Below are 27,066 nucleotides of genomic sequence, written 5' to 3'. Positions count from 1 at the left end.
AAATATTGTGATTCTTGTAATTTCTAGCGATAAGAAATTTGCATATGAGTGACCATGTGTGAAAAAAGTAAGCATAATATTTCTTTATCTAGGGAAGTCTGTTTTTGTGCTGTAAAAGAACCACTTCTGTACTCACAGCTGGAGTTGGTGTAGATTTTAAATTCATTAAATGGGCTCCTTCTTTCCCACCTGGGGGTAGATCAGCCCTTATTTTAAGGCCTCTTCCTCTTCCAAGTCCCAAAGGTCACGTTGCTGTTGCCTTTTGGAAAGGGAATTTGCAGCCAGTACCTTATGAAGTGGTTACTTTCTGCTGACCGTGTGCGTGCCCACACACACACATGCACAAACACAAACATATACCTAAAAGAGGACTCCTTCAAAATGAGGGTTTTATTAACAACTGTGTGAGGAGAATTCATTACTGAAATTTATTGGGAAAAAAATGTATATATATATGTAAACCTTATTTCTAACTCTAGAGTTAATACATGCCCATTGTGGAATGTTATGAAAATAAAGAAGACAGTAACAGTTACCCGTAATCCCACCACACAGATTACAACTATTCTTAACATTTTCTCAAATTTTCTTCCCGTCTCTTTTGATGGGTTTTTATGTAATTTTAGTAGTAATATTTATCATAAGCTTCTTACCAAGCTATTTAAAATTTTGTGTAAGCATCGATTTGAATAACCACATGATACTTGTCTTATAGATACCTCATAGATATATATACCTCACCACTTAACCATTCTCTTAATAGAGATTTAAGCTGTTTTCAGTGTTTTTTTCTTCTTCAGTTTTTGATAACACAAATAACATTTTTGAGATTAATATATTTGTTCATAAATTTTTATCTACCTTTATTGTTTACTGAAATTAGATTTCTAGAAGTAGGATTACTGAGGCAAAGGGAATGGACATTTTTATAAGGTTCTTAAATACATAGTGCAAATTCACATTCCAGAGAAGTTACACTAATTTACATTTTCACTGCAGAGTGTAGAAAGTAACTTCCTCCTTGTGAAAGAAGGGGGAGATGTACTTGTCGCTCAGCAGGGGTCAGAAATTACCCAGAACTTGAAATAGGTTCCCTTTTCTTTTTCAGACAGTGTATTCTTTTAACATTGTCTCAGTGTAGTTTCTGTACCAGTGTTTTAACTTTTGGTATGGCCTAGAATGTTGTCCGAAAGAAAATAGTGTGGCTTTTAATATTAGTAGTAAATATTTTCATTATTTCATTTCATTCTTCTTTGTATTAGAAAGTCTCTATTAGTAGCTGTATATTGGATGGGAAGCGTCAAACAAGTCCATTGTCTTCCTAAGGAAGAGCTAGTTTCTTGTGACTTTCTTGTAACTTTCTCTAACCACCCCAGAAGTTTTATCCCTCCCAGAGCCAGTGGGTTGGCTCACATATCCTATGAATAAATACAAATACTTCCTTCATTTGAGAGTAAAACCAATGCACCCCTTATTTATAAGGTGAGCTAAAACAAAAAGGAATAATGATATAAAAACCAAAGGAAGGTAGTAAGTAAAGCATTTAGCTTTCTGAAACAATTCAAATAGGGATAGGAAGTTGGTTTTAAATGGCTTAAAGGGGATTAGGGTTTTAAAGTTGGATAAGGAGTTTGGTGCTTTGGTTTAGGCATGGCATTGCTTTTAAAAGATTACTTCCATATTTGACAACAATTCTAACTGGAGATTATAGAGCAAATAGTCAATTTTAAAACACTACAGAAAACAAGAGGGTTTCCTTTTTGTTGTTGTTTGTTTATACAAAATGATTGCCTAGAGTTAACAGGCTGAGTTCTGAAGGCCTCATTTCATAACACTACTGAGGATCTATCACCAGGGAGAATCCAGCACAGGTTGTTTAATGCACTTCATTGAGATTATCTGAGCTTTTCGGTTTAAATTACTTTGGGAAAAGTCTAGGTGCAAACGGCTTCTTTGAAAGGTAAACATACTTAACCTCTTTTTTAAAAAAAGGTTCAGTTTAAGTTCTTTAGAATTCTTCAGTTAGTAGCGGCAACCCTTATTAATTAAATCTCTGTACATCAGTACAAGTGTTAATATAATTATGTTAAGTGTTTTCATTATTTTACAATTATTTGAAAGTCCAATTAAATATTTTATTAGAGAGGCAAGCCCTGACAATTTTAGTAATTTCAAAAGTGAAAAGATATTATACACTATGTTGGTTATAAAATGTAGTTAATGAAATTTTAGAAATGAGATTCCTTATTCTGTTCCATCTGAGAAGCAGGTCATATTAAAATGAATCAAGAGTAGCATATACTTTATGTATTAGCTGTGGATAAATAGTCAAAAGTTGGTTTAACATTTTTCCCCATCTTCCTCAGCTCCTTGACCTGTTTATGGTTTGGGATTGGTCTACTTATCTAGCTGATTACGGTCAGCCAGCTTCTAAGTACCTTCGGGTGAATCCAAACACAGCCCTTACTCTTTTGGAGAAGTGAGTATATTCTGAAAACTTTTTTGCATACCATTTTAGCATTTTGTAATTCAGTGATAATTGAAGAGCTGGAGATTTTTATCAAAAGAGAAATGTCTATATGGACCTTAAAAGTTCAGTTCATTTTTATGACCAAAACATAAGCCTCTTTCTTTCTTGCCTTCAGTGTTGTATAGTTTCATATGAGATTTCTGTTTATGTTGATATGAACAAAACATTTTTCCTGTTGTATCTTCAATATCTGACTTAATTGGCTTTAGGAATATGTTTACTGGAGGTAAGTGAGAATTGGAACTTTTTTTTTTAAATACTGTAACACAAGAAAGAAGGTATTTTGTAAAACATAGTTAGGGATTGGAATGTTTGCCACCAGTACTGTCTAAATCCTACCATGATGGGCTGGGATTCTTTACAAGCAGAGAAGTATGCATTTTGAAAAAATAATATAATAAAAACTGAAGTGACAGAACACTTACTGGTGCGTCTTGTCCAATTAAAAATAAAACAAGTGTGGGTGTTACTTTTCCTTCTCATCATGTGGCAGGTTTTCTTTTCACTCAACCATATTTCAAGTATCACTATTAAAATTTTCAATTTTTGAATTAAAAGTGTATATTATTTTCACACATTTCAAAATATCTGTGGTGTATTTGATTTGAGAGGACACAAGGAACTGTTCTAAATAAATATAAGCTTGTTTTACAATGCCATGAAACACCTTTGAGGCAAAAAAATTACTGCTTTAAATTTTCTGTTATTTTCCCCTTCCCTTTATTTTGCTATGAGTGTGATTTGCAGAGTCCGTAGAGGGTATGCACTTTAGCATACTTTATGGAAGGATATTAGAAAATAGTATCATGTAAGAAGACTTAACAAGCTTTAGATTTACATACTAATGTAAAAACACCACTTCATATAGAATGCAAAATAAAGCTGCTAATATTTTGTGTGGTTACCATCTTTGTAATTCTATTAGTAGTACCTATTTTCTTTGAAGTATATTTTTCAAGCATAGGATTAGTGTGAGATAATCCCGAGCATGCCAAGATATTTCACTTGTGACAGTATAGCTTTTAATTTCCTTTTACTAAGCTTCTTCATTCACGTATATTCTTAGGATGAAGGATACTAGCAAAAAGAACAATATATTTGCTCAATTCAGAAAGAATGATCGAGACAAACAGAAGTTGATAGAGACAGTCGTGAAACAGCTGAGAAGTTTGGTGAATGGTATGTCCCAGCACACATAGACTTCATATCCTTGCCCTGAGTGACACCAAATCTCACTCAACATTGATCTCCAACAGGCACTGGTCATAATACAGAAAGTTGTTTGCAGAATTCAAAAATACAGTAGAGAAAAGACACTGATGAGAGCTTAAACAAGAAAGACTTATAAATATCATTTGTATGGATTTTTAAATAATTGAATACTATTTTATATATGGCAAATGTGACATTAATTTTTTTCACTTCTAGGGAAAAAAGGCAAAACTGTAATATATAAATCAGGTCAAAAATTGTACATGAAACTGTGTAAATACATTAGAAGAACTTATGCCTCTCTATATATGATTTTGTCTATTTATACTTGAATGATTTTTCTGTGTTTGTTTTTTTTTCCCCCAATATCTGGTTTTGGAATGCGATTGTCTGATATTTCACTGTAATTTTCTGATTTTAGCTTTAATTTTCGCCTCAATATTATTTAAGTAGACTAAATTTTCTAATTCTGCTGGTTTCGAGGGAGGAAATAGACAAATCTTTAAAGGTCCCTGAAATCAAACATAATTTAACCCAATAAGAATGTGAATTATTTGTTCTACTTGGGTGGTTTAATTTAATCTGAATATGAAGAAAAGGTATTTAGATTTTCTAAAGATGCAAAGTGTTTCTGTTCCACAGGGTTAGTATTTCTAATTATATTGTTTGTAGTCGACCCCGTTTATTTGGTTTGGTTTGGTTTGGTTCAAGTTAGAAGGACAGGAACTAAGTGGGGCTAACCACTTCAGGTGCCGCTTGTGATAGGAGAGAGGTATTCTACACACAGAAGTAACCACAGGGGTCAGGTTACTTTCTTCAGAGAGCAAACCTCCGTACCCTCTCTGTGGGAACAAGCCAAACCAAATGAACTCTGGAAGACCTAAAATGAATGTACATTTTACTGTGTAAATTACTGTGGTCCAAATGGTAATATCAGTCTGATCCTTACTTTCTCTTCATCGTGTGTATGCTGAATAATCCTTTTGCATTTTCAAGATTTATGCCTGTAAGAAACTTATATTTGACTCTGTAAAAATAAGTGTAAAGAATTGTATGTACATTTCTTGATTTTGTGATTAAATATTAAAAAGGTTGAGCAAGTTGTTGAAAATTCATTGCTATTGCATCTATTTAGAGCTTCCTGACTTAAAACAACTGCTTTCTTCAGAAAGGCTATTATTCCCTAGTTATTAGAATGGGAGTGTCACCAAAACAAAGAAAATAAGCATTTATTCTCTTGACCGGCTCTTATCCTAAAATATTTAATATTTTAAAAAATATTACATGGAAAACATGGTAATTCCAGGCACAGTACAATCTGGAAGTTATGAGAGAAGCGGTGAGCTGCTAGTTCTCTTTGAGGACTGGAATGCAGTGGCCCTCGAGTGCCTTACCCTGCCGTTCAGGGCACTGGGGACGTCTCCGGCTTGGGCTGAGGGGTCCCTGGATTCGGAGAGACGCCACCTTTGCAACTGCTTGGAGCAGACCACTGTGGGTCCTCAGCAATGATAGTTTGAGTTCACTTTACTCTTCTAGGAAAACAAGCACCCTGCACCCCACCCCCACCCCTCGGGTTGCACTGTAGGGACTGGGACGCCCGAGTCGTGGGGCATTTGGGGCCCCACAAAAAAAGCCTGAGAAACAACCGTGTAAACTGATGGGATGGGAAGGATACGAAGAGGCGGGGACCGTGAATTTGGTCCTCGAGACCGGAAAGGCGCCCGGGGATATCTGTTCCTCATGGGCTTAGGGTGTCTTTGTGAAGCTTTGAGCAGCAATGACACTACCATATTTTGAAGGATTCTGGAAGTGGTAAATCAGAGACCTCGGAGGGGTGGGGGTGTCGGAGAATCTCGACCCGCGCCATCCTTTGAAGGTACTTGCGACGCTAAGGCTGGCATCAAAGACCGCGCGTTTTCCCTGAAACAGAAGCAGAGCAAAGGGGAGAACCCCTAGCCCTTTAGCCTTGGAGTGCCGGGAGGGGAAGGGGCACTTGGAAGTTCCAGGGTGGGGATCCCAGAGAGAGCCCGCGTTAGCTCCGTGCGCTCGGTCAGTCCACCTGCCGAGCTCCTGCTGGGAGCCGGGAGGTTCTTGGCGCGAAACCGCAGGCCCCGCCCGAGGATCTGAGCGGGGCACGGCCCCCGGCTTAGCCGTAGCGCCGCAGCGGCTGCCACTCCCCACTCCAACCCCTGGGAGAGCGCGCCGCTGCCCACCGCCTCCAATCATTACTCTGCGTGGAGCGCTTTAAATATGCAGAGGCGCGTCACGTCGTGTGAATCGGGATCAATCCGTAGGGAGGAAGCCAATATCTATATAAATGTGGCCTGGGTAGGCCGAGAAGGGTTAAGAGGCTGGAGAAGAGAGAGGTCGGCGGGGGTCTACAGGCCGGGTGAGCGCAGCCCTGGTTGGCAACACCGGTGAGTTGCTCCGCTCTTTACCCTCCCTCGCTGCTTCTATCGAAGGGGTGCTGACCCAGGGAGGTGGGAGGTGCTCTGCGCGAGCGGTCCGCAGGCTGCCGGCACCCCTGCGAGGGGGTGGCATATTTGGCCCGGGAGCCGTCGGACTCCGGGAAAAGTCCTGAGCGCGCGGGTCTCGATGAAGGCACGTTCCCTAAGGGCGCGTGGTCACGGCCGCCCTCCGCTGCCCGTCTGCTTTTAGAGCGAAGTCCCTGTCCGAGGTTGTAAATCTCGGTTTTGGTCCCCAAGCCCCAGGCCCTTTCCAGACAGAACAGGTGAGCGCTGCGCGCTGCCGGCGCCCTAGCTCCTACGCCTCCTGCGCTCGGGGCGGCCTGGCCCCCGCAGGCTCGCCATGTTCCCCTGGGGGCTGAGCTGCCTGTCGGTGCTGGGAGCGGCGGGTACCGCTCTCCTGTGTGCGGGCCTGCTGCTCAGCCTGGCCCAGCACCTCTGGACCCTCCGCTGGACGCTGAGCCGGGACCGAGCCTGTGCCCTGCCCCTGCCCAAAGGCTCCATGGGCTGGCCCTTCTTCGGGGAAACGCTGCACTGGTTAGTTCAGGTGAGCAGTCCGTCGTTTCTGCACCCCAAAATGGCCCCTTCTTCCCTTTCCCCCACTAGCTCTCAGTGTTCCCAGGGTTCGTAGCCAGTCTCGTCTACTCGCCCAGGGCCCCAGGGAGCATATACAGCCCTCACCTTTGCCTAGCTGCTCCCTCGAAGGGACCGTTTGTCACTGGCGTTCTCTCCGACGCAACTTAAGTCCCGACACAACGCGGGTGGTGAACAGAGGGGTTCTAGGACCCTATGTCCTGCCACCATAGAATCAGGAGTCAGAGGCGCGTCTCAGTCCTGAACTCTTTGGCGCTTATGTACCCATTCTGAGCCTCCGTTTCCTCATCTCATCAATGGGAACAGAAGCATGAACATTTCGTAGGGTAGTTGCGAGGCCCATTTGAGACTGTTTTGGAAAGAGTAAGGAACCAGCCTGGAGCAGGAGGTTTTTATCAAGGGGCAGTTGGGAGGCCTGGGCTAGATCCCCAGCCGAGGCCCAGCGGCCCCATCCCTCTTCGCTCCTGGCTCGCAGGGCTCGCGCTTCCACAGCTCCCGCCGGGAGCGCTACGGGACAGTGTTCAAGACGCACCTGCTGGGCAGGCCGGTGATCCGCGTGAGCGGTGCCGAGAACGTGCGCACAATCCTGCTGGGCGAGCACCGCCTTGTGCGCAGCCAGTGGCCTCAGAGCGCGCACATCTTGCTGGGCTCGCACACACTGCTCGGCGCGGTTGGCGAGACGCACCGGCAGCGGCGCAAGGTGAGCCCAAAACAAAAGGTGCCGTCGGGACGTCAGACCCCGCGGTTCCCGAGCGCCTGCTGGGGGCCAGGCCGGGGCGACACTGTGGGCCAGTGGGGGTACACTGTGAACCCGGCCAAGACCCCTAACAAGTGGGTGGCATTGGGCCAGTCCCTTACCTTCTCCGGCTTTGGTTTATACGGCCAGGACTGGGACTTAAGGGTCCTTTCATCTTCGATCTTCTGCGATTCTGATACCAGAAGCGCTGGAAATGCAAACTTAGGGTTAGGGACGACTTCCTAGAGGAGGTGGCCCCTGCAGTCTGGATGGATGGGCGGGCGGGACTGTGTACATCAGAGAAGAACTAGAGTGAATGGAGAGAGCAAAACCCAACACATTTGGGTCCGGGTCGCTTAGAAGAGGAGGAAGGGGCCGAAATTGGCCTTTTGCTCCTATGGAGTCGCCGGGCAGAGGAAGCCGGACGGCTGCCAGGGCTGACCCCGCGCGCTCCCCACAGATACTGGCGCGAGTGTTTAGCCGCGCGGCGCTGGAGCGCTACGTGCCTCGCCTGCAGGGGGCGCTGCGGCGTGAGGTGCGCTCCTGGTGCGCGGCCCGCGGGCCGGTCTCTGTCTACGAGGCCGCCAAAGCGCTCACCTTTCGCATGGCCGCGCGCATCCTCCTGGGGCTACGGCTAGACGAGGCGCAGTGCTCGGAGCTCGCCCGGACCTTCGAGCAGTTCGTGGAGAACCTCTTCTCGCTGCCGCTAGATGTGCCCTTCAGCGGCCTGCGCAAGGTACTGCCGCCCCGCCCCAGACCTTCCCTTTGGGGCTCCCCTGGTGCACCACAGGCCTCACCACTGCTGGGAGATGGAGGCGCTGCACAGTGCGGGGAGGCGGCGTGGGGTGACGGTGGGCATTGGGGCTGCCCTTTGTCCTGACTCGCTGTGTGACTCGGGGCGGGCCACACACCCTCTCTGGGTCATGCCTGGCAGGAGGAACACCAGCCCCAGCAACCGTGGGCTTCCCGACGTTGGCGCCCAGCCAGTCGTTCCAGCCCCTCCCCAGAGCGGCGCCTCCTGGCCTGGCCTCCAGGGCCTCTTTAGAAGCCCCGTGGCTGCAGAATGGATGGGAGCAGTGGGGCCGCGGACACTCCCCCGGCCCAGCCCGGCGCCAGCATGGGTTGGAGAGGGGTGGGTGCCGGCCCGGGCCGCTAGTTTCCAGATCAGAAAACCATGGAAAACCATGGCCTCTGCAAACTTCAGAGCGATGGGCGGAGCCCAGAGAGCAACTGAGCTGAGGTTCTTACTGTGCCGATGCCCTGATTTTCAGTCACCTGAGTAAAAATAATAGTTATGTATAAAGGGACATGCTATATGGGCTGATTGTCTTGGGTACATTTTTGGTTTTAATCCTCTCAGTCTGCAAAGTATTATTCTCATTTTATTGATGAAGAAACTGAAGCTCAGGGAGCTTGAATGACTTACCCAAGATCACACAGCTAGTAGGGGCAGAGGCAGGATTTGAACCCCATCTCCCCTGGCTACAGAATTCAAGTGCTCAGAATGCTTCCCCAGGCAGATGTTTTTGCTGTGCTTGCTCCCTGAACTTTGGAGGGCCACCCCAGACTAATGTTTACAACTTCCAATAGTGTCCTTTAAGCCAGAACTTTCCTGAGCGCATCAAGTTGTCCCTTTCTCTCTGTACTGGTGCCCACTGCCCCTGCCTGAGCCTCGAGCAGGGAAAGGACAATGCACTGACTTCCTGGCTGGGTTCTGTGCCAGGCATGGACACTTGACAGCTGTGTGACTCTGGGCAATTGCTTGACTTCTCTGAGCCTCAGCATCCTCCTTTTAGGAGGACAGTAACTGTTTGCCTTGCCCTACAGGGGGCTTGTGATCATCAAGAGAGAATGGCGTATGGGGGTAATGGACAAATTCCTAAGCATTTATTGAGCCCCTTCTATGTGCCAGGCATGGAACTAAGCTGGGAAACTGTTAACACCAGGCTCTCAGCAGAGCCAGACTAGCCCTGGGAAGATTTGGGGGGTAGGTGTCCAGGACTGGCCCCCTCAGCCTTCCTGCCCCACCTCTCTTCTCTCCCCATACATCAGGGCATCCGTGCACGGGACCAGCTGCATCGGCATCTGGAGGAGGCCATTGCGGAGAAGCTTCATGAAGACAAGGCTGCTGCAGAGCCAGGTGATGCCCTCGACGGGATCATCCGCAGCACTAGGGAGCTGGGCCATGAGCTCTCAGTGCAGGAGCTGAAGGTAGGTGGTGGGAGATTTCTCGGCCCCTCTTTCTAGCAGCTCTCTACACACATGCTGCATCCCTGGAGCAACGGAGCAACACTGCAGCAGAGTGGCTGCACCTACTACCTCTGTGGCCTTGAGCCAGTCACCATCCCTCTCAAAGGAGCGTGGTAGGCATGAATCCTAGGCCCTCCCTTACAGGTTCTGGCAGCAAACAGTGCTCTCCCTCCGCCACTTCTCTGTCTCTCCATGTCTTTGCCTTTGCTGTCCCCTTGCCTATAAAGCTTTCTTCACCCCTTTTCTCTACAAACCCTAAGGGTTCAGAGTCAAATTCCACAGTCTCCGTGAAGCTCCCCTCATCCTCCCCAAATCTACACTTCCATGAGCCACCTTGGCACCTGTCCCCTCGCTACCTGTCTGTTTTGCCACTGCAGAATCTACGGGAGAATTAGAACCCCCTCCCCGTGTATGCATAGAGCACATGCAATGGAGGTAAGGAGGGAAGCTTTGGAATAGCCCCTGGACCCACCTGCTGGAGAACCCAAAACGGTGCAGAGAGGTTGGGGGGCAGGGAAGTTAGAAATGGGGACACCTCAAGCCTTCCATAAGCAACTCCCATCCTCTCTCTGGGCCTCAATTTCCCACTTTCCACTAGCCAGCCACTGAAGGGTGGGGCTCACTCAGCCTGAGTTTCTCCTCTGAGAACGGGACTAATAATCTCTTTCCTGACTCCCAGGTGGTTGTGAAGTCTGGAAGAGTGAAAGGGGTTAGAAGTAGATGAGCAGGGGGCTCATGATTCCTGGGGGAGCTGGTGGATAGGAACAGTTCTGGGCTGGGGAGGAGAGTGGTATGGAAAGAAGTGGATGGTCCCTCTGCCTTGGCAGGTGGCAGGGCTGGGGAGGGGGTGACAACACCCGCCAGGTTCTCAGGAAGGGACCCACTGGCCAGAAATCTTCAGTTCTGGCTGGCCAGGGAGGACCTTGGAGCCCCAATGTCTCTGTCCCAGCTCCCCATCTTGTCCAGGGCAGGCAGTTAGCCTTGGATCAGGTCATTCATTCCACATATATTATTATCTACCTATTCAGTGCCAGGCTCCATGCTGGGACTGGGGATACAGTGGTGAGCAAACCATAGCCCCCGCTCTCGAGGTGTGGGAGGGGAGGGATACACATTCATCCTATGATCACATCAATCAGTGTGTAAACACAAACTGGGTGCTGCCAGGAAGGAAGACACCACACAGAGTGTTGGGAGGGCAGAGGCAGACAGTGAGGGCTGGGGCCAGGACGGTGATGCCACTAGACCCCTCTCTCCTTCTGACAGTGCAGACCAGGAAGAGGTTTAGTCACCCACTGGGACCACCACTAGGCAGGACAAGGACCACAATGCTTGCTTTAGTGTGAGGTTGGCACTGCTGCTGCAGGCAACTTGGTCAATTCCACTGCAGTCACGGTCAGGATGCCCAGCTGGGGTTGTCGGCAGCACTACATGGTTAAGAGCACTGGACTCCCAGCCTGACTACTGGGCCTAGTGACCGTAGGGACCTTGAGTACCTCTCAGAGCCTCAGTAAAGCGGGCAGTCATTGTGCCGCACAGGATCGGGGTGAGACTCGAATGAGCTAATACACTTAAAGCACTAAGAACAGTACATAAAAAAAGTTCCTGGCATTATCTTTGGGAACCTCCCAAGGCAAGTGGATAAATCCTGCTCTTGCTCGTTGCTATCTATGACTTCCAAGTGGCGGACTTGGGATTCAATTGACTCCAGGGCCCACACAGGTAGCCGCGCCACGAGAGCTTCCCACGCTCTGGCCTGTGCGCAAAGGCAAAAGTGGGTCCCCTGCGCCTCAGCCAGGGGGCCACGAGCCCGGGCCCCGGCTAATGGAGACTCAGCGCCCCGGGCTGTCTTGCAGGAGTCAGCTGTGGAGCTCCTCTTCGCTGCCTTCTTCACCACGGCCAGTGCCAGCACGTCCCTCGTCCTGCTACTCCTACAGCACCCGGCGGCCATCGCCAAGATCCAGCAGGAGCTGGCGGCGCAGGGGCTCGGGCGCGCGTGCGGCTGCGCGCCGACGGCCTCAGGGGGCGGCTCTGGGCCCCCGAGCGACTGCGGCTGCGAGCCCGACCTCAGCCTGGCGGCGCTGGGCCGCCTGAGCTACGTCGGCTGCGTGGTCAAGGAGGTGCTGCGCCTCCTGCCGCCAGTGTCCGGGGGCTACCGGACAGCTCTGCGCACCTTCGAGCTCGACGTAAGTGCGCCGCGCCGCCCGCCGCCTGCCGCCCGCCCCGCCCCTGCCGCCGGCCGCTGCGGGGTGGGGTAGAGCTTAGGACCAGGCTGTCTCCTCTTCCCCTTCTCCGGGCCTTCGATTTCCCTCCTGGAACGTGCGCTGAATCCGGTTCCATTTCCCGGGAGCCACGGTTGAGGGAGCAAAGCAAGGTTAGGGACCTCGCACGCTTAAGCTTTTGGCAGCGGTCCAGTGAGTCAACTCAGAGCCGAGTTTTAGAATAAAAATATGCTTTTCTCTGCCCAGCACCCTCCTTTCAGCCAGTGAGGCTGGCGGTCACAAAGAGAGCCCCTCCTCTCCCCTCCCCCCCCACTATGTCCCGTACCCCATCTCTCTGGCTCTCTTACAAGATAAAGGGATCAATCGTTGTTACCTGTCCAGGGCTCCAACTGACGCCAGGTTCCAGAGAAGTGGGGTAATGGAAGTGTGGGGTATGATCAGGTTGGCGTGAGCTGGGCAAGAAAGTTAAGGTCTAGGCCTGGCTCTATCTCTGTATGAGCCTGGGCAATTACCTTCTCACCCTGGGCCTCAGTTTACCCTCTAGAAGGAAGCTGCCTTGGTCCCTTCCAGCTTTAACTCTCTAGGTGGCAGCATCCGGGAGGGAAGCCCTAACACTGCCAAACTGAAGGTGTCTGCCTGAATGGCTTTCGCTGCATCCCCTCCCACCCCCAGCCCAGTCCCTGGGCCACTCCAGGCAGCGTGGGCACCTCCTTCCCCGACGCTTACTTTCAACAGCAAATTTCCCTAGTGCATTGCATACCAGGATTTGAGGGCGCCCAAGGGAATGGGATTCTGCCCTTGAGGCCCTGCATGGAGAGAAAGGCCAGAGCTAGCTAGAAACTTCATCATAAACTGGTGGGGAAAAGAGAGTGGTCTCTAGCTGAATGACACCAAAACCTTTTGGGAGCTATCATTTGAGCTGGAATAGTGAAGGGTTAGGGTGGGGGCAGCACATCACTGAGAGGGGGTGGCCCACACAAAAGCAGGTGGATTATCTTGGAGTTCAGACATCATTGTGCAGGCACTGGGGTGCAAGACCTTAGAGAAACCAAGGGAGAAAAGCACTGCACTACCAGGGTGAATAGAGGCAGGGGCCTTCGCCATCCTCCATGTTCCAGATGGGAAAACTGAGGCCTAGAGAGCAGAAGGAGAGTGCCTAGGTGATTCCAAGATCTTCTGTTTGCCTCCTGAAGCCTGTTCAGGCAAGGGAAGCAGGATGGTTGGGGCTGGAGGACATCTCAAAAGTGGAATAGTTGAAAAAGTTGGAGGTGAGCAAAGGGGACATGAAAGTTGCCTTCCAGCATTTTAAGTCTCACGTGCACCTTCTTAGAGTGTGGCTGCGTGATCTGAACATTATTGTACAGCTGATAGGTGGCGAGGCCAGAGAGGCAGTTTTCAGTTCGGTGCCAAGAAGAGCTGGCGTTTGCATTGCTCAGACCCAGGCAACTGGTAGGTGCAGGATTAGAATTTAGGTCTCCTGATCTAACATAAGAACAAAAAAGACAAAAAAGAAAAAAAAAAATGAAACATAAATAACAGAGCACATTTACTGAACACTAATGTATATGCCAGACCCGTTATTTGAATCCTCACAAGATGGGCATTTTTGTTCTCACTTTATCAATTAAGAAACGAGGCACAAAGATTGAGTATGTAGCCCATTGTCCCACAGCTCACTGGAGAAGCTGAGATGGGTATGCAGAGCGGTCGCCTAGCTTCCGGGTTAGACGTGCGTCCCTGTGTTTTCGGAAACCTGTTTGATATACCCTGGTGGAGGATCGGTTCGGGCTGGGTTTCCGGGTCCCTCGTGGTCAGGTGAGTCTCCTCACCTCCCCGCAGGGCTGCCAGATCCCCAAGGGCTGGAACGTCATGTACAGCATCCGGGACACGCACGAGACGGCAGCGGTGTACCGCAGCCCTCCTGAGGGCTTCGACCCAGAGCGCTTCGGCACTGCGGGCGAGGATACGCGGGGCGCTGCCGGCCGCTTCCATTATATCCCGTTCGGCGGCGGTGCGCGCAGCTGTCTCGGCCAGGAGCTGGCGCAGACCGTGCTCCAGCTGCTCACGGTGGAGCTGGTGCGCACTGCGCGCTGGGAACTGGCCACGCCTGCCTTCCCCGCCATGCAGACCGTGCCTATAGTGCACCCGGTGGACGGCCTGCGGCTCTTTTTCCACCCGCTTGCGCCTTCGGTAGCGCAGGATGGCCGACGCCTGTGACCCGTTGCGCTGCGAAACCTGACTTGGCCAGCGGCAGCGGCGCGCTTGCGGAGCCGCCCTTCTGCCGTTCCCCAGTGCCGGGTCGGGTGCGCTCTCGTTCACCAAACAGGTTCCCGAATGCGGCTCTGTGCCGGACTCTGCGGGAGGAGACGCGTGAGCCACCGCCACCGCACTGGAGAAGTGCCTGGCCGGTGGGAAAGTGCCTCCTGCACTCCGCACCCTGAGGAAGGAAAGGTGGTGGGCCAAGTCTTTTAAGCCCTTCTCAGGATTTCGAAGCAGGGATGGAGGGGACATCTCCACTAGAAGCCAAGCCCGGGAGGAGGCATGGATTGCGGGGCCGTGGGGAGGATTGGGCCGTCGAATGATGTGGTACCTGTAGCCGTCGCGAGGCAGCGGGGACGCCAGGAGCGCATCTATGGCCTGGCTTTGGGCCACAGGAAGACACCGAGAAGGCGCCCAGCGGAAGGCCCTCAGGCAGCTGGCCTCCGCTAGGTGCGCCCTGGCCACTGCCGGTCTTGGCGGAAGCCCAGAACGGTGGCAGCTTCCAGGGCTCTAAACAGGCTCAACACCACTGGATTCTGCTGGCGATTTCTTAAAAGAAAAATTCCTAGTTCAAGAATGCGTTTAATCTTTCCACTTATTCAGGGGAGAATAGGCACACCAAGAGGACTCTAAGGCTGGATCATTTTCGTGGGAGGTTGAGACTTAATTGGAGAGGTTTGGGGTATTTGTACCCAAAACAGGAAGGCCAAGAAGTTTCCTGGCAGTAGTTGAATGAAGAGGCTACAGCTTAGCTGGGCACTGGCTCCCTGGTGGGAAAGTGGGATGAGGGTGGGGGAGACTTAGGGAGACCCCCACCCCCCGCCCTGCATATAACCTGAGAGGGGCTAGGAACTGGGACCAGACTGCTGGAACCTCTCTCTTGAGCATAGATCCAGGGAGCTGGGCAGCAAATTATCTCCAAGATAGTTGGCTGCAGGGACTTTCTGGTTTACTGCTTCGACCTCCTTTATTACAGAGGAGAAACTGAGGCGAGAGACTGGACTGCCCAGCCAGTGCTCTCCTCTGCCCCATCACTTACCCACTGTTCCAGCCCCTGGGCCTGTGGCCACCACGTAGCTCTTGGCCTTTTATCCTTTCATAGTGATCCCTAGGTTGGCCTAAGGACTCTGGACCTTTCTCACAGAAATTCCCAACAGTGTTTAAATCTAAACCAAGAGCCTGCAGTGTCATTATTCCTAACAGCCCATTGTAACCTGCCACCCACCTTCGGACAGGCTCGGGGCAGTTGGACACGATGGGTCAGCCAGGGAAGTTGCCGCCAAGGCCTGAGCTGACCCCTTAGTGAACCAGAAGGAAGCTGGTGCCCTCCTGACCTTATGCTTAAGGTGGATCCTGGGGCCAGAAGGAAAGGGGGAAGGAGCAGGCGCAGGCAAGGTCGGTAGCTCAAGAGCGCAGCGGGCCCTTCTGAGCTCGACTGACACGGCCATAACCCCCTCCAGGGCAATTCATCACCCACCGCAGACCACAGGCCCTGGCGCCAGGCCATGGGATCTTGCAGGCAGTCGCCGGAGCCACAGAACCAGCAAAAGTGGCGGATCTGGGGCCTGCCCTCAGGGCGCTCCTGAGGCTGCAGAGACAACATCTCCTCCTGAGAAGCTCCACTATGCTGAGGTGGTGGGAGGACCAGAGGCTTGGGATTGATTCTGATTTGGGGAGAGAGAGAGAGATGGGGAGGGGGCTGTCAGAAGCCCAGTCTTAGCTGGTTTCAAGAGATCTGGTTTACCTGCTGTGGGGTCTGTGCTAACTATGAGCAGCTTCAAGTTTACTCTGATTTCCCACTGATACATCATTCTCAGTAATTTCCAGGAAGATCTGAGCTCTTGCTTTAGGAGCTCTTGATTCTTTGAGGAAGGAGCAGATGTGGTTCTTGCCCTCCTGGACTTGGTATGTTCACAAAGGAGATAGACAGTAAATAAACACAAACAAGAGCAAGAATATGTCTGATGGTGATAGCACTGTGGAGAAAATAAAACAGGCCTGTAATGCAGAGTGCCTGGCGGCTCAGCTGGGCAGCCTGGGAAGAGTTCGTGGGGTGACATTTGACTTTGGAAGGAACCTGCCAGTGGTGAGCTGGGAGAGAGGCACCCCAAGCCGGGGGAACAGCAGTTATAGAACCCTGGAATGGGGATGAATGCTCAAGATAAGGGAAGAAGGTGTTGAAGGGAGAAAAGTGGAGGACCGGTGCTTCATCTACCTGGGCTCCCCTGACCTGTCAGGACCTCACTCCCCTCCCCTGGCAGAAAACTACTCCCCACCCCCCAGCCCTTAGCAACAGGCTGTTTTGTAAACATCTTGGAAACATTTTGTTTTCCAGTGAACCAACCCCTTTCCCCACCCACTGCCACCCAGGAAAGCTTGGCAAGTTTTCTAGATCAAAGTTCTTATTGGGCTGATAATTTATGGACCCCTTCCCCTCTTCAAGGTGTTCTTTAATGATCCGCACTCTTCCATTTAATCCTTTCCTGCCGGTCGCCCCCGCGGGTCTTCATGGACAGATAGATTAAAACATTTTCACCCCCCGTGACAATTTCTAGCGCGCAGGCCCCACTCATCTTGTGACCCGAAGCGCGCTGAACTTGGCAAGATGGCCCTGCAGAGTTCACTCGGATGTCACGGTCCGGCCTGCAGGGGTCACAGGCGGGTCAGGCCGGAGGATTGGGACTGGGCCCCAGGTCACGCCCCCGCTGGCCAGCTTTGCTCACCGGCCGGAGGCACTGTCCAGAAAGGGGTGGGCCCCGGGATTTCTGAGAATTACCTCCAGCGCGTCTCGCCCCGGTTCCAGCCGGTGCCCCGAAGTCGTCTGTCACTGTTTACAGCTGTCAAATCATTAGAAGAAATGACGGTGGGAGAAACCCTTCCCTAGAGCCTCTGAAACGCCAAATAGGGTTATGGAGAAACGACGACTCTCCGAAACATCCTGGGGCGACCTAGGCTTGGAGCGTTTCGGCGAGTGTGCGGTCCCTGCGACTCCGCAGACAGACACTTCCCAGCCCGCCAGGTTTGGGGACCAAGGCGGCAGCGCCGCGTATTTAACAGCTCTCAGGATCAAAGTATTTTCTATCTCCAAGGGGAGCTTTCCAATGAGTGAGGCGTGCTCTTGGGAGAGCCGATCTTCACTTTTAAACAAACGTACTTCATTGTTTCGTTTTCGGCGCGGCTGGTAGGTTAAGCTCTCAAACCAAGAGAGCGTGTGGCCCTGACTGGTCTGAGGCAGTCCGGACCCAGTCCCACTGGCTCGACCAGGTGGGAAGCGGGGAGCGCACGTGCGCTCCCCGCAGTGCCGGAGCTCCAGGCATTGATTGCAGGAGCAGCCGATTGTATAGTTGGGCAAAGGCCAGAAAACCCACTTCCCAGTACTGATTCCCTCAACACTCTTATCAGCTGCCGGCAGAGGCCTGAGTTAGGAGCCAGCACGCCTCTCACCTGGGTACTTTCTGCCGGGTGGGAGCTGGGAGAGAGGAGAATGGCTCTAGTGCCCGGAGCCCAGGTCACCCTGGGGAGGTAGCTTAGAGTGAGTGCCTGGAGCTGGGAATAGTATTTGCAACCGGAAGCCCATTTTGGAAACTCACAACTTCTCCAAGGTGTAGACAGGTCAGGAATGATCACCTCCCTATTAAGGAGGAAGAAACAGGCGCAAGGATGTGCGGTGACTTGCCCAAGGTCATTCAAGTAGAGATGTAGCCGGGACTCAGAGCCCAGAGTCCGGGCTTTCCATCCATCCTCCATCTCGGTGTCCTTATGCAGCCAGGGCTAAGGACCCACTTCTCCTCTGCCTAGCTGGAGCTGCTAACCCCAGGGCCCTCGGAATCCGGCCGACTGTGGCCAGGTCGCAGAACTCTGGTTGCCGCCGAGCCGCGGAAGAATTGCCCCTACGGTCCCCCACTGGGAAGTCAGAGTTCGGGCTCAGACTTGTGCAGGGTTGCACCTGGGTCCTGAAGATCCGGTGCCTCTCTTGTACCTTAAGTAGGACCTTCCAAAGACTTCATGAGCGTGGGCCTCCTTCAAGTGTTTGGGGAGCTGGGAATCTATGGTGAGACGGTCATGACTCCCCGCGACTCTCGCTTGGGTCCTGGCCCTGGGCTCTTCTGCGGAATCTTTGGAAGAGTGGGGAGGCTTTGCTTTCTGGACCTCAGTTTCCCCACCTATGGGACGAGGCAGCTGGACTATCCCTGAACGCACTTGCCTTTGCTTCCCTAGCAGGTGGAAGGTGGCCCACACGGCGCCTGTCAGCGGAAAGCCAGTGCAAGCAGCTCTGGTCTGGGACCGCCTGTCGGGGCCGGAGGGAGGGATTCCAAAGAGACCAGGGCTTGGAGTTCCCGCTCCCCCGAGCCTGGGTCGGCCTCTGCCGCCGTTCCGGAGCCCCGCACACCTTGTATGGGGGAAGCAGGCTGCTCCTAGCCCCCGCACCCCAGGAGGCGCGCTCCGAGGGAAGCCGCCACCGCGCCGCCTCTGCCTCGGCGCGGAACAAACGGTTAAAGATTTTGGGCAGCGCCTCGCGGGGGGAGGAGCCAGGGGCCCAATCCGCAATTAAAGATGAACTTTGGGTGAACTAATTTGTCTAAGTTAACGTGGGCAGCAACCTGGGCCGCCTATAAAGCGGGCGCGCGGCAGGGTTCGGGCGCTGGCGACGGCGGCAGGTGGCGCGGAAAGTCGCAGCGCGCCATGGGGCTCCCAGCACTGCTGGCCAGTGCACTCTGCACCTTTGTGCTACCGCTGCTGCTCTTCCTGGCCGCGATCAAGCTCTGGGACCTGTACTGCGTGAGCAGCCGGGACCGCAGCTGCGCCCTCCCTTTGCCCCCCGGAACTATGGGCTTCCCCTTCTTTGGGGAAACGTTGCAGATGGTCCTTCAGGTAAGGGAGCTTGGGGCGGGACAGGACGATTCTCCGGAGCCCGACTCGGCTCCAGGCTTCCACTGAAGCCGGGGTAGGCGCCCCCGGGAAGGAGGTGACGGGCTAGGATGAGGACTAGCCGGAGGCTCGGCGCTCCCCGGCGCCCCCTGACGCCCGCCTCTCTCCGCCGCTTTCCTCTCGCAGCGAAGGAAGTTCCTGCAGATGAAGCGCAGGAAATACGGCTTCATCTACAAGACGCATCTGTTTGGGAGGCCCACGGTGCGGGTGATGGGAGCGGACAACGTGCGGCGCATCTTGCTTGGGGAGCACCGGCTAGTGTCGGTCCACTGGCCCGCGTCGGTGCGCACCATCCTGGGCTCCGGCTGTCTCTCCAATCTGCACGACTCCTCGCACAAGCAGCGCAAGAAGGTGAGGGCGGGGTGGCGGCGCCTGGACAGGAAGGGGGACCCGATTCGCGCCAGGGGTTCAGGCAGATAGGTGCTGGGCGAGCGCCAGCTGCATAAGGCATCGGCTGGGACCCTCGCAAACCCAGTGTAGCTTTCCCTGCCGAGAAGCGCCTTGGGTCTGGTTGGAGGTGTGGGTGTCTGGAAGGGGATCCTGGAAGGCAAGAGAGGCGGATGGGGCCCGGTTTTAACACTTCCCTCCTCGGCGCTCAGGTGATTATGCGGGCCTTCAGCCGCGAGGCGCTCCAGTGCTACGTGCCAGTGATCGCCGAAGAAGTGGACAATTACCTGCAGCAGTGGCTGAGCTGCGGCGAGCGCGGCCTCCTGGTCTACCCCCAGGTGAAGCGCCTTATGTTCCGCATCGCCATGCGCATCCTGCTGGGCTGTGAGTCCCGGCTGGCGAGCGGCGGGGAAGCTGAGCAGCAGCTGGTAGAGGCCTTCGAGGAAATGACCCGCAATCTCTTCTCGTTGCCCATAGACGTGCCCTTCAGCGGACTGTACCGGGTAAGGGCGGCATGTAGGGTGCGGCGCTAGGGGCTCCGGGGACGCGGGGTCCCGGCTTCTGCTCACCGCCTTGCGCTCTCTGGGCTCAGGGCCTGAAGGCGCGGAACCTCATCCACGCGCGCATCGAAGAGAACATCCGCGCCAAGATCCACGGGCTGCGGGCGGCCGAGGCGGCCGGGGGCTGCAAAGATGCGCTGCAGCTGTTGATCGAGCACTCGTGGGAGAGGGGAGAGAGGCTGGACATGCAGGTGAGTGGCAGCTTCTGGAGAGGCGCGGCGGAGTTTGATCCCCTGACTTTCCGAGCGAGCGGAGTTCCTGGGGTCCCCGAAGAGCTCGCCTGGGGCCCAGATTCCCAGAGTGGGAAGCCCGCCCAGACCCCAGGGATGGGACCCAGAGGATGAGACACTGGGTCCGGAGAGCCGTGGGGAGAGGCTTCATCCCCTATCCCTTCCAGGTTTTAAGGGGAAAGTTGGAATTTTCAAGATGTAAATAATGTTGGGTGATTATAATACAACTAAGGCTTTAATATAAGACTTCCTGGCAGAGTGGGATCTTACTGGCCCAACTGCTCTGGTTGAACTAAAGGGTCTTAGCATTTTGTTTAAATGGATGTTCTGTCGACTTTCGGCCCTTCTTATCTTTCCTCCAGAACCCTGAGTTCTATTCTGAGTAGTAGTTCTGTAAAACTGCATGCAGACTTGTCAAAACGTTTGTCTTAATGCACTCAGGCACTAAAGCAATCTTCAACTGAGCTTCTCTTTGGAGGACATGAAACCACGGCCAGCGCAGCTACATCTCTGATCACTTACCTGGGGCTCTACCCACGTGTTCTCCAGAAAGTCCGAGAGGAGCTGAAGAGTAAGGTAGGGGGACTGGGTGGGGTGAGGTGGTGGTGATGGTGGTGGTGGTGATATTCGCCCAAGAGACTCAGCAGCTCTCTAGCCAACTTCCCAACAGGTAAGTGTGCTGCCTTCCTTGAGTATTTTGGAAGTGCAGCGCCAAGAGGTGGGTTGGATGGTGGGAAAGAGAATTAGCTTTCTGAATAAAAAGGAAGGAATCTGGAGCTGTGATTCTCCTCCAGCAGGGTTCACACTTGTATTTCTGCCTCTCCTCCACTTTTTGCAGAACATTGGAGATTTTCAGATAGGTTCCACTTTCTTGGATTTGTGTGTTCAAGGGTATGAATGGGGAACTCCTAGGTGGCTGCCAGCAGTGGTGGTGGTGATTGGGGGAGGGGAGAAACTTGGTGGTTCTAACTGGTGAGCAGCATTCTCTTGGAATTGTAAATAGATAGTGGACTTGGGCCCAGAGGTGGAGGCAAATGGTCACTAACTGCTGTTTCCCCCCACACTCTCCCATCATGAGGCCCTTTGGGTCCAGCCGCCACTTAAGCCCTGTTTACGTCTGCTGGGCTGATTTTATTGGAGCACAGAATAACCATTCACCTCTCTGTGACTGTTTTGATAGGGTTTACTTTGCAAGGGCAATCAAGACAACAAGTTGGACGTGGAAATTTTGGAACAGCTTAAATACATTGGGTGTGTTATTAAAGAGACCCTTCGACTGAATCCCCCAGTTCCAGGAGGGTTTCGGGTTGCCCTTAAGACTTTTGAATTAAATGTAAGTTAAAAGTTCTCTCCCTCCCGCCCCTACCTTTTGTGTTGTAGTTTTAAATTTCCCGTTGTTTGCCTGTGCTTTGACTTAAATTTCTTAGGCTTTTGATAACATTGTCCCGCCCCTGAATGTCTGTCTGTCTCTCTTTTTCTCTTTCCACCTCCCCCTTCTCCTTTCTTTCAACTCATAACTCCTGCAAGGATATCAGCGATAGATTTTTTTCTGTTGAAAGTTGAATTCCGGTTTGTCAGCCTTTTGGACTTCATCATCTTTCGCAGGGATACCAGATTCCCAAGGGCTGGAATGTTATCTACAGTATCTGCGATACTCACGATGTTGCCGATATCTTTACCAACAAGGAGGAATTCAATCCTGACCGCTTTCTGCTGCCTCACCCAGAGGATGCATCCAGGTTCAGCTTCATTCCATTTGGAGGGGGCCTTAGGAGCTGTGTAGGGAAGGAGTTTGCAAAAATTCTTCTCAAAATATTTACAGTGGAGCTGGCCAGGCATTGTGACTGGCAGCTTCTAAACGGACCTCCTACAATGAAAACGAGTCCCACCGTGTATCCCGTGGATGATCTCCCGGCAAGGTTCACCCGTTTCCAGGGGGAGATCTGACGGGCGGGAGTACCCAGACCTCAGACTTATTTGAAGTGTACATATGTGTTTTTACCTAGTGTCGTGTTGATTTCATTATATTTAATTTCTAAATGTATATTATAATATTTATGTGTCCCTTCTACAGGACCAGTCTTTAAATATTAAAATAATGAATTTGGATAGTTTACGAATAAAGTAAATCTGAAGGTGCTTGTCTTGATTTTAATAGTCCTATGAGGGAAAACTCCCTGGTTTTATATTTGTATATTTAACCAGATTTCTAAATGTCTACATGCATGGCTTTGTCATCTGTGTATATCTATTTTCTGAGAGGAAGAAACTTTAGCTGTTTTTTTCTCTTAGTTATGAGAAAGTATATATTACATGTGTATGAGTTAGTCTAAAGGTAATTTTGTAAATTTTTCAATGATAACTTGATTCCCTATTTGGAAAATCTATCAAAGTTAATTAAAATTTTTGGGAGAGGTTTGCTTTACTTTAGGGAAAGCTGAATTTGAAAAGATAACACTTTGAGATGATCGTCTTCTAATATAACACCTTCAGCCATAAACTTAGTATGTTTAATAAACATAATAAATCTATGGTGTCGTACAGTGCCATAACTGTTTTCTGAAATTAAAGTTTTAGGTAAGACAAAGTTATTGACTAAAATGAGACCCCAGATCACTGGCGTGTTTCCTTTACTCTGAAGTCACATATGAAAACAGTATTGGAAAAGGCCAGTCTCTGGTTTAGATAAGCGAGTCCAGGTTTTCTTTATTGAAAATAAGGCAGGAGGAGTAGATTTAGCAAACTGACAGATAAAGTTTTTATCTATGCCAGGCAATAGGGTGTGAGCCTGACGTGACTGATAAAATGGCCCAGTCATGACCCTGTGAACCTTGGCTAACCTCCGCGAAAGCGCAGTTTTGTCACATTTCTGACCCTGGCATAGCCATGTTCTGAACTGAAGGCCAGACTCTCAATCCAGAAAGGTTAGCCCGATGACTTGCTTATGCAAGCACATTTTCAGTTTTGAAATGACACAATCTGCTTACTGAACCTCTGATGGCTTGTAGGTTTTGGACTTTAAATTTTTCATTACAATTTTAGAATTTGGCAATACTGCAGAAAAACTGGGTGGTCTAAATAGGTGTTGGAAAATGTCCTGACTACAATGAGAATTATATGTTCTACCTGACTTTAGTTTTTTAGGTGGAACTTGGATTGTTAATTTTAGGTTGGAATCCTCTGATTTTTTAAGGGGTGTTTACAGAATAATTTATAATACCTTATAATAACCTTATAATGTCTTTTTTTTTAAATGAGAAATTACAGGCTTTTTTTTTTTTTCCCAGCCAAAGCTTTAGTGTACCCTGGTGTACAAAGCTGACCCTCCCCCCATACCTTTTACCCTGGATCATTCCAGCTAGGAGCACACTAGCCTGAGGACATTATTTCAGATAATTTATACAAGGTCTTTTTTTAAGGGTTTCAATACTTTTTGCCAGAGGACAGTCAGTGTTTCAAAACCCCATCTTGGGTGACTCTGTGACCGTGTGTCTCTATGAGTGTAGTGCAGAAAGAAATTTGAGCCATTTAGCATGTAATTTAATTTTTAAAATCCACCTTTATTTTTTATCCGGAGCGCTTTGAGGAAAGTGCTTCTGGCTTGCATTTCCCAGGGCTACACTTAGCCTAATTATACTCATCGATTACAGAGTCGAAGCAGAATTTATCTCGAAAGTACGTTAAAGACACAATCTTTGATAATGCGCTTAGTGCTGAGTAAAGGCAGTTTCAGTGTGTGTGCACCTGAAGCAGGATCGGTGTTTGTGGGCTGCCATGTGGACGTTAGCTGGGCCTGGGTCTCATCGTCTGAGGCAAGCGTGTTTTACGGCCCGGGCTCCTCTGGGTCAGCGTCCACGCATCATCCAGTGGAGAAGCGTTTCCGGAGGAGGTCACTTTCCTAAGTTTAGACTTGGCCAGAGTTGTGGAAGGAGGGGAGACCACTGTGAGAAAGGACTCTTTGGGGCTCCCAGGGGCCTGGCACAGTGATGGAGGGTGCTGTGCCCTCCTGGGCCTTGGGTGGACCTGCCCAGCTGGTCAAGTTGGTGCCCTCCATCTCTCCTTCCACACGCACCCCTTGCCTGGGCTGCCTCCCATCCCCTCTTCTCTTCAGTCAGGGGTATGGCGCCACCAAGGACAGACCACTGTCAGGACTGGCGTACGAAGGCGTCCAGCTTCGTCTATAAAGCACCAGCATTTAGAGAGATAGTAGTCTTCACCCGGCTTAGCCCTGGGAGGAACAGAGGGGGACTATGATTTGTCTGGGGACACCCAGGGAGCGGCAGAACCAGGAAAGGCCTCCTGCTGCCCTTTCCTTCTTCTTTCTTTTTTTTCCCCCAATATCTAATAACACCTGCCTGATTTGTCTCCTACTTTCTGTTGCCAGACGACTAGTCCCAGCAGTCTCCATCTCCTAACTTCCCTTGTGTCCCTGCCACCACTCCCTTGCCCTGTGACAGTCTGGGATCAATTCTCTGGGGCACCTGGGGCAATGGGAGCAGTGACAGGAAGCAGCTGCTTCCCTCAGACCCCTCATCTCCTAGGTTTCAGGGTGCTTTTGGTACCTTGCCACCCCCAAGAGCTCCACAAGGGGGCGGGCTTCTCCCTTCTATGCCAAGCTCAGCACCCAGTGGTTTCCCCACCAGTGTCCATGAAATCCAGCATTCACAGACTTTGGCCCAGGGCCTGCTTTTACCCTAGACAGTGAGAGGCTACAATCACCCAGAGCTTAGCAAATCCTCAGCCTCAGGCCTGGTCATGGCTGCCTGGCCCCTCTGCAGGGTCAACCCGGGGGGGGGGGGGGGGGGGGGTTGATCTGGGACCATCGTTTAGTTTCTGAAATAGCCTCTATCCATGGTGTCTCTGAGGTCAGCTGGCTCTGGTTTTGAGCGTTGCCCATGTACTGCCTGTGACTTGACCTGTGTTGCTTTCACTATCCCTGGAAAGTGGCTCACTTTTTCAGGGAGTGGGGCCCACGTTTTTAGGAGGATGTGGGCATACTAGTCAGGGTTCAGATGACCCTCACCAGGTCCAGGAGCCACCCCACACAAGGACTGTGCGAGGAGCTAGGAATGTTTGAAGAGGTTGTGGAGGCCCCACCTTCCAAGAGTTAAAGGGCTGCTGCAGTAAATGCAGGTTCAGACCTGTTCTGAAGGACAGAGCACACACTGAGGAGGGTAAGCAAGAAGGAAGGACATGTTAATACCATATAAGGAAACATATTGAGACAACTAGAGCCCTTTGGTGATAACACGGGGCTGCTGTGTGAGACAGCAAGCTCCCTGTCAATGGAGGCATCCAAACTGAAGCCGGATAACCGAGCGGCCATAAGGATTCTGACACGGAGGGAGAGGTTGGGTTACATGATTCCCAAATTCCCTTCCAAAATTCAAGATTTGTGATTCTCTGAGACTTGATTCTGTAGTAATTCAATTGCTCAGATACTTTCTTTACTTTGAAATGCAGGTTAACGCCAATCTAGGGAGATGGGACATCCTGACATCCTTTTCCAGAGGCATTCAGCAGTCCTTGGTGATCATTCTGCCAAAGCTGCAAGCCAAATGTGGAGCTGGGATGCAGGGAGTCTGACACGTGTCCTCACAGAGACACTGAATCCCTGTGTTGATCGCTGGGAGACCTCTCTCCTGCCCCGTGACCTAGTGCTTGCAGCTCTGGGTCCTGCATCTGCTCTGCACCCCCTAGGCCTCTCCCAGCTGTGCCATGCTGACCGTCCACTTGACCTGGCTTCTGGGGTGATACCCTGAGATGCTTCCCAATGCTCCCAACCTCTACCATGCTGCTTGCTGACATTGGACTCTGCCCAACTGTTCTCTCTCTCTGCCTCCTGGAAAAGCTACTCAAAGGCAGAAGCTGTGTCTCATCGTTGGAATCTTGTAAATTCAGCCCATTCTCATGTACCTCCCTGCCCTCCCCCAGAACTCACTCACACATAAGAGGTGTTCTTTGGGAGAGAATGTTTCTTGGGGCCAATCGACGCCATTCACCTTATGTCTCTCCAGCTTCGCGGTGCCATGTTTTTCTTTGAAAAGTGAAACTTTCATCCTTGGAAAATCTCAGGGGCCGCAAGCTTACACGGCTGCGGTTTAACAGCATGTCACATTCCTGAAACTGATGCTCCATGGGTATTTGGCCAAACAAGCTTTCCTTCTTTTGAAGTAGAGTCAACTTGAGTTAGAACCCTGGGACAGAGTGGAAACTTAGCCCTGGATTACATGGTGGGTTTTCTGGGTGAGGGTTTTCATGTTGCAAAATTCATAACCATACACCGCAGCACAGAAGCTGACCCACACCTTACAATTTCTCACCACTGCCAGGCCCCTCCCTAGTCTATCAAGCGGTCAGGAATCTACTCACTCATTTCTGACCATAGATGCTTCAAGAATTTTATCTGGTCACTAACAGACTCATTTAATTCAAATGCTTTGTGAAAAGAGGACAAGGTACTTTGCTTACAACAGACATTTGACAAAACACATTGATTGATTCATTAACTACAGCTATACCATCCAACATAACAGTGATTTATTTAATGATAGAGGAGGGGATTTGGTATTTTGAAACAGAAAGTTTCATTTAATTGTCAATTAGTCACAGACTTCTGGGATTGGAAGGGAGATTATGGATAGATCACCCAAGCCCCTCAGTTTACAGCTGAGAAATCTGAGGCTCAAAGA

The 27,066-nt window shown here is 51.0% G+C and overlaps 3 protein-coding genes across 8 annotated transcripts in view; all 3 read left to right on the top strand.

Moving 5' to 3' along the window:
• The window catches only part of EXOC6 (exocyst complex component 6), a 230,532-nt gene extending 225,675 nt beyond the window's left edge, over positions 1-4,857 (top strand). For all 6 annotated transcript variants that reach the window (XM_057735489.1, XM_057735487.1, XM_057735486.1 and 3 more), the window contains 2 exons: positions 2,367-2,479; positions 3,597-4,857. In XM_057735489.1, coding sequence (XP_057591472.1) covers positions 2,367-2,479; positions 3,597-3,729 — 246 coding nt within the window. In that variant the 3' untranslated portion in view covers positions 3,730-4,857. The remainder of the gene's footprint in view (positions 1-2,366; positions 2,480-3,596) is intronic.
• Positions 4,858-6,550: 1,693 nt separating this feature from the next.
• Positions 6,551-14,226, top strand: LOC130854541 (cytochrome P450 26C1). Its single transcript, XM_057737468.1, has 6 exons — positions 6,551-6,754; positions 7,277-7,501; positions 7,998-8,273; positions 9,590-9,748; positions 11,644-11,973; positions 13,849-14,226. Exons 1-6 carry the CDS (start codon positions 6,551-6,553, stop codon positions 14,224-14,226), a joined length of 1,572 nt encoding a protein of 523 aa, XP_057593451.1.
• A 4,725-nt stretch (positions 14,227-18,951) lies between these two features.
• LOC130853853 (cytochrome P450 26A1) lies at positions 18,952-22,332 on the top strand. Its single transcript, XM_057736260.1, has 7 exons — positions 18,952-19,140; positions 19,324-19,548; positions 19,797-20,087; positions 20,177-20,335; positions 20,816-20,950; positions 21,555-21,707; positions 21,980-22,332. The coding sequence occupies exons 1-7, from the start codon at positions 18,952-18,954 to the stop codon at positions 22,319-22,321; spliced, it is 1,494 nt and encodes a 497-aa protein (XP_057592243.1). The 3' UTR covers positions 22,322-22,332.
• The last annotated feature ends 4,734 nt before the right edge of the window (positions 22,333-27,066 follow it).

The sequence above is a fragment of the Hippopotamus amphibius genome, chromosome 5 (assembly GCF_030028045.1).
Source record: "Hippopotamus amphibius kiboko isolate mHipAmp2 chromosome 5, mHipAmp2.hap2, whole genome shotgun sequence".
Taxonomy (NCBI): domain Eukaryota; kingdom Metazoa; phylum Chordata; class Mammalia; order Artiodactyla; family Hippopotamidae; genus Hippopotamus; species Hippopotamus amphibius.
The sequence above is the reverse complement of the archived record's forward strand: the minus strand, read 5'-3'. Positions and strand labels throughout refer to the sequence as shown.